General features: G+C 29.9%; 1 protein-coding gene across 1 annotated transcript in view; it reads left to right on the top strand.

The window, feature by feature from the left end:
* The window catches only part of LOC106684014 (phosphatidylcholine translocator ABCB4), a 67,136-nt gene that overhangs the window by 29,982 nt on the left and 29,653 nt on the right, over nt 1-7,501 (top strand). The window contains exons 2-4 of the mRNA XM_014425834.3: nt 1,890-1,962; nt 5,354-5,400; nt 5,482-5,521. Coding sequence (XP_014281320.1) covers nt 1,939-1,962; nt 5,354-5,400; nt 5,482-5,521 — 111 coding nt within the window. The 5' untranslated portion in view covers nt 1,890-1,938. The remainder of the gene's footprint in view (nt 1-1,889; nt 1,963-5,353; nt 5,401-5,481; nt 5,522-7,501) is intronic.

Below are 7,501 nucleotides of genomic sequence, written 5' to 3'. Positions count from 1 at the left end.
CATCTTATTATATATCTATTTTTATGGTCAATTATATATACATGTATAAAATAATAATAATAATTTATTTATTTGTTTATGGGGCAACCCCCGAAATAATAGAGTAAGCCTTTGAAATAGAGGAAATAGATAATCAATTGTAGTAATTATACAAAAATTATGAGTTAAAGATCGTTTATATAAACTAATAACAAACAATATACCCAAGCTGGGCTATCCACATTCGTTAGAATAAAACAGTAGAATAAAAAATGTCACTTCATATTTAATAATATTAAAAAACAAAACAAAAACTATACCTCCTATTGGGACGATAGGTGTCCATCTCTAAGCAAAAGGTTTTGGGTTACATATATAAAAAATAGTTTAACGTCTAATCCTGATGGTACAGACAGAAATTCACACAACTGATTTCGCCTAATATCGCTTAGCTCCGGCATGTATCGGATTCGGTTCTCATGATACGCGGGGCAATTTGTCATGGAACATGAAAAAATGGAAACAATCCTCCAGAACCGTTCCATCACGAGTTGGACAAAGCTTCTGTAAGTAATATAATATAATAGTAGCAATATAGAAAATGATATTCCCGCTAGTTACAACACATGTGACGGGCTAGGATGAGGACTGGTAATCCAAGTTAAAAAAAAATAAAACTCAATGTAGTTCTCTGTTACAAGCATGACCTAGAAAGACTTTTACTAGGGATGCGACATTCACATCGATGTTCCCAGAAAAAAAATATATCACTGTTCTGCAAATCGATATATTGAAGCTGATGGTTTTACATCGATGTTTTACTTTTGTCCCAATTTTTCATTTTTTTTTTAAATGGAAAACGCAACAGTAAAAAAATATTTTTTATTTATTTAATGTAATTTACATCTGTACAAAGTAATAAACACAATAAGTAAATAATTGGAGAAGTTTGTCGGGGGGTGAGGTCAACAAAGAACAACATAAATAAACAAAACCATATTTATTTATTTTATGCCGACGTTTCGACCTGAGTTTCAGGCGTAGAAGGCAGGCTTGTACTGGATAAGTAAATATCTGAAGTACTGAATAAGTATATTTGTGGAATGTTTCATTTACACTTGAAAATCTAGGAAAGGAACCACCCATTAGTGGTACTTCAAGTATTAATTTAAATTAGAAAGTCCTATGACCATCTTCTTTTCACATACCTCGGAGGATTATCTGGGATTGTTAAGGATGAGAGATTAAGATGGTTAAGGAGTTTGGTATGAAAAGACGCATATCTGTTTTGGGCCAAATCTGCAACGAATGGGATGTTAAGGTCTTTGTGAATGAGGTTATTTGTGACGTAAGCTGAAACCACTAGTTTAAACTATTCCAACATTCGCCACTTGTGCTTACTTTTATTTTTTGATCGAATTCGACTTTTTACACGTTAATCAATGTATTTCTATTAAACCAGAACAAAAAAATAATAAAATGAATAAATATTAGCATAGAGACACCTATATGTGTTTAATGTGAGAAATTATTTTAAGCATTAAATGTTAAGCAAAATAAAATAAAAAAACCAAAACGTGCAATTTTGTGCTATTTGAAATTAACGTTATTTTAGATTTGATGGAATTTGAATCTAGGGGACAAAAGAGGAAATCGCACGAAATTTCGGTTTCTAGTCACATTAATCAATATATCCACTAGGCACTCCGCCACTCTTCTTTCTATGGTTTCTCCTCATCTGTTAAAATAATAAAATACTAATTATCTACCACACACAAAGATTTATATATAATATTTAAACAGTTATCAATATATTTTCTTGTTAGGCATTTAAATTTAAAATATAGTTTCTAAAATGGTCAGCATTATATATAAACATTATTAAAAGATTCATTGCATTTTTCTTTCAGGATTTCCGCTCTGTCACGCAGTATAGGATCACCATCCTGCGAGGATAAAATGAAGAACAGAAATTTGATCAGGGTAGGTTGAAGATTAGAATGGGGAAAAAATTTTGCCTAAAAGTTGTGGATATTTTAGTCGATCTAAATTAATATCAGATATGTTATTAATAATATCATTCTTTATTATATATATATATAATCTTTACACTTTCTTGAGATTGGTTTTTATTGTTTAAATAAAATAAATTTTCTCCAATTTCAGTCTCAAAACAATTTATATTTCTTTAAATCCGACGTTTCGGCCAATTCGGCCATCCTCAAAGACAATACTTTATTCGTCATTTTAAATTAAAAATTAAAACTTTTAATCATTGAAAATGATGAGTTAAAATAGTGAAAATTAACTGTTAAATTAATGGTTTTAATTTAATATAAAGAATTGACAAAATAGGGAAATTTTGGATTAAAATTAATGAACAGGGCAGATAGCTTGCATAAAGGTTTTTTTAAATTGATGCAGTTCTATGTTTGTATTAAAATTGTCCTTGAGGATGGCCAAATGGGCCGAAACGTCGGACTTATAAAGAAATATAAATTGTTTTCAGATTAGAATTGGATAAAATTTATTTTATTTAAACAATTATTTTTTATTTATTCTAGGATTAACCGCTTTAGAATAATGTTACAGGCATTGATAAAAGCCATTATTATTAACATTAGAGCATGATATAAAAGTTAAAAAGATATAATAATGAACTTATGGAACATAAATATAACTGATGAAATGAATTAAAGAAGAAAAAATAGACAGAATACGTAAAATGAAAAAGAGAAGGAAAACAGATAAACAAAACAGTATATCACCTCATAAATCAACGTGACTAACTTCTAATAATATAAATGAAAAAAAAGTCTAACACATATCAACTAAAAATAACTATCAAAAAGGAACTATGATTGTTTATATACATGTAATTCTGAAGAAAGTAGACAGTAGACGATTGCTAAAACAATATTTTATTATGAAAATAAATATCGCTTCGGCGGTACATAGACTAAAATTGAAAACTTAAATTTAGAGTTTCTGTAATAATTATTAAGAATAAAGAATCCAATTTATGAGTGTGGAGGAACGAGGAGAAGATGGTTGGGGGTGCGGTCAATGATAAACACAAATAAGTTGGATTAACCTATTTTATTGTGCCAACGTTTCGGCTAGAGTTTCTAGCCTTCTTCAGGGCTAAAACAGAACAAGATAACAACCACAGTAAGTATGGAAAAATAAAAAAATAAAAAAAAGAAAGTATAAACAGAATAATTTTACACACAAAATGAATAATTTTACAAAATAGAATTAATAAAATGAAGTGATGAGAGAAACGGGAAATAAAATGTATACATAGGTAATTGAAAAAGTGGGTAAAATAACATAATTAAGGAAATGAAATAAAAATGAAGTTACATAATGCAAAGAAGTATGAACATATTAGTTATTAATAATTTAAAAATTGAAATATGAAAAGAAAATGAAAATTGAGAGGAAGAAAATATATGTAACAATAATAGTTGATAAAGAGGCAAAATATAAGTAAAGTATACCAAGAAATGAATAGAAAAAAAAAATTCAGAAAACACCAATAATAATATAGTGAACAAAACTTATAACGCAGGTAAGGAAAATGAATAAAAAGGAGAAAATGAAGGGTAAGAGTAAAATAAAGAAAGGGGAAAGAAATCAGAAAAGAATAAAAACGAACCTGTTAGCTGGAAAATCTAGAGGAAGAAAGCGTGTGAGAGGGTGATGACAAATGGTTATTGGAAGAGTTAAAAATATATACGAACCAACGAATTACCGAATAACGAAGTACCGGAAGATGACAGTGTCATGGGTATTTAACAACAGTTAAAAAGAGGAAACGTAATATAAGAGAGGGATGACAAATGTGTAAGAAAACGTTTAAAAGTGAAATAATACGTTAAAAAGCGGGTGGAAAAAATAAAATGAATTTATAAAAAAATGTGAAAATTACTTTTTTAATAAATTAACTATTTGTGAATATGTTAATAATAAGTTGTTGTTGTCGGTTTTTAAATTGACGGAAGAAGGTTCTAATTGGATATGGAGGCTTTCAGAGATGAGCCTTTTGTCATGGTTATGAACAGTAGTGTGTGGAGCTTTAGTTTTTAATTTTTTTTTTAAATGAAGCCATTACCATCCCATATTTATACTTGGTCTTATGACAACCTATTGAAGGAATAAATTTGAAGGTTTTAAAATATATACTTATTTAGATTTTTTTTTATTAAAATTTACAATTGTATAAAAAAAAAAAAAAATGCAGTAAGTAAATGTGATAAATCTTTCAGAACAGATTTATCTCTATGTTTATGTTATGTCAAAGAATCCATGATGATCTTGGGAAGAAAACACCTAATGGTCATACTTCAATCATTTGGCTTTAAATTAGATATTCAATTTAATTAAATGGCCCTAGGCCATCTTCTTTTCAGAGGCCTCGGAGTTGATCAGGGATTGTTAAGGATGAAATATTAAGTACTAAAGGGTTTGGAATGAAAGGAAGTATATCCATTTACAAATCTGCAACAAATGGGATATTGAGATGTTTATGGATGAGCTTATTTGTGATTTAATAAGGAGCATCATGGATCTTACAGGGAATTTCGGATTATAAGGATTGGTCATGGGAGGAATTTGATGGTCTGGTGGAGCCCAAAGCTCAAAAGCTTCGGTATGTCCAAATGAGTCTGATTATCAAAGTGTATAAGAGTTTTTTTGTTGTAAATAGGAAGTCCCCATCTGTCTGGGAAGTCCTTGTTTCCAGGTTACAAATACCTGCGCTTCAAATCCCTGAGTTACGGCCGACCCTGAATTTTAAAGAACTGCACCCAGTAGATAAAATTCAGGTTATATTATATAACACATTGCGGCGTATGAGATGGGCGTGTAAGGTTGTGGGACTGAGTAATGAAAGGATCCCTAAAATGCTAATAAACATGAATTGAATTGAACCCACGGGTCCAAGAGGTAGACCGAAACGTAGATGGGAGGATTGCGTTAAAACTGATTTAGTTGTTTGGAGAGGTGTCACTGGAAAGATGTATGTAGAGAATGATAAGTGGTATCGGCATCGAACCTTCGGGTTCGCTCAGCCTGTATTATTTTTATTATTACTAATTTTACAAAAAAACATATAAAATAGTTTTTTTTTTTATATTTATTAAAAATTGGCAAATGGTAATGACGACTTTCGAGATTCATTGAGGGATGATCAGTGCCAAATTTAAAAAAAAAGTACGAAGGAGTTACATTTTTTTTTTTTATTTTCTTCAGAATTCATTTACTCTCCATTACTTCCTGAATGTATTATGTATCATTTTTGCTTTCTATTAAAGAAATAAAAATGGAAGAAGTATTATTATTCAAACTAATTTATAAACTATTGTTTCAGATCTGGAACAGAAATCGAACGATCTATGAAGTCAAACAAAATTACAAGTCAGTAAATTTAAACTTTTATTGTTAAAATAACTCTTCTATAACATAAATTTTGATTGGATTTTTAATGTTGTGTTTCAGAAAGAATGAACCTGAAAAACTAAGGACTATTTTGAAATCGGTACGTATTTTTCAGTATTAACATAGAATTATATAATACCAAAAAAAACATTCTAAATAACAAATTAATCAATAGTCACACATCATTCGCCTCTGATATTGAAGCATCCTCCGAATCACTCTATCAATATATAAATAAAAGCATAGTCAGTATGGATTGAGTTCTAATGTATACAAAATAAAAAAATTTCTTCCTATATTGTACGCTGAAATTTTATTTTATTTTTTAAAGAAAAAGCTGGTAAGATTTTTATTTGTAAGATCGTTTTAGTGTTCTCGAAAATCCCTAAATGAGAGTTTTCATAAAATGATTGTATACCTGACGCAGTTCGCAACGTCATGAACCCCAATACAAGTTTCTGCTGACTGACGTCGGGAAGTAGATCACATAAAATATTTTTAGTAATTTTTATTAAAATCCATTTTTAGATGGTTTTTGGACGCTAAAAAACGAATCTTACTTGCTTTTTACCTCACGAAAACTTTCACCCTACTATATATGAAGCGAATTTCGGTATTTATGTTATGTATGCATTTAAAATCAATTAATACAATTTAGTATATTTTAATTCACAATGCCGTAATAACAGCACCATATTAAAAAATAGAAAAAAGGGACATAATATTTTTTTCAAAGGGAAATAAAGTTTTTTTGCACCTATGTAACGTTATAAAAAAATAAAGCTAATATTCGTTTTGTACTGTGAAAAAACCTTGAATCCACATTTTCGTTGTAATCAAAAATTAAAATATAGGGACCTCAATATACTTAATTTAAAATAAATCGATTTACAAGCAGGTGATCAAAAATCGACTTTATTTTCGTTTTCAGCACCCTCGGAAACATATATAGGGATCCCAATATGATAGAAATCCGAAAAGTTAAAATAATTCGATTTGAAAGCACGTGATCACAAAATAGATTTTATTTTCGTATTCAGCACCCCCGGAAACATATATAGAGATCCGAATTTGTTAGAAATCCGAAAAGTTAAAATAATTTGATTTAAAAGCACGTGATCACAAAATCGATTTTATTTTCGTATTCAGCACCCCCGGAAACATATGTGGGGATCCCAATATGTTAGAAATCCGAAAATTAAAAATAAATCGATTCACAAGCACGTGATCAAAAATCGACTTTATTTTGTTTTCAGCACCCCCGGAAACATATGTGGGGATCCCAATATGATAGAAATCCGAAAAGTTAAAATAATTCGATTTAAGAACATGTGATCACAAAATCGATTTTATTTTAGTTTTCAGCACCCCCGGAACATATGTAGGCACCCCAATATGGTTGAAATCCGAAATATTAAAATAAATCGATAAGCAAGCTCGTGATCATAAATTCGATTATATTTTCATTTTTATGACCCTCGAAATATATATATATATATATATAGGGACTCCAATATATTAGAAATCCGAAACATTAAAATAAATCGATACGCAATTGCGTTATCGTAATATCGATTATTTTTTCTATTTTAGCACCTCTGTAACTAATCTATTGACCTGAGAAAACATAAATATGGCCATGTGTCAGATATAAGAAAGGTCAGAAGGAATCCTGTATTTGGATTTTTGGCGCTTCATAACTAAATGTTAGTTCATGGTTTCAGATCATAGCTAATTTAGTTCCAAGAGTTAGCTAACAACTAATCGGTTAGTTTTTAGTTTCCAATCCAACTACAGCTAATTTAGCTTTAGTTTTTAGTTGTTAGTCATAAATAATTTTGGCCCAACTCTAGATATAGTATACCAAAAATGAATTCACTAACTACTACACCGAAGCTTCTGTCCACCTGTTACTCTTAATAATATACCTCTTCCCAGATCCGACACAGTGCGATACCTCGGATTCATTTTGGACAAAAGACTCACCTGGAACCAACATACTAGACTCAAAAGACAAGAACTCAACATACGGTTCAGCCAACTATACCGACTGCTCAGCCGGACCTCTCATCTTTCACTA

The sequence above is a fragment of the Halyomorpha halys genome, unplaced genomic scaffold, assembly GCF_000696795.3.
Source record: "Halyomorpha halys isolate HHAL.00 unplaced genomic scaffold, Hhal_1.1 Scaffold534.1, whole genome shotgun sequence".
NCBI classification, from domain to species: domain Eukaryota; kingdom Metazoa; phylum Arthropoda; class Insecta; order Hemiptera; family Pentatomidae; genus Halyomorpha; species Halyomorpha halys.
Note: the sequence above shows the minus strand (reverse complement) of the source record. Positions and strands in the feature narration are given on the sequence as shown.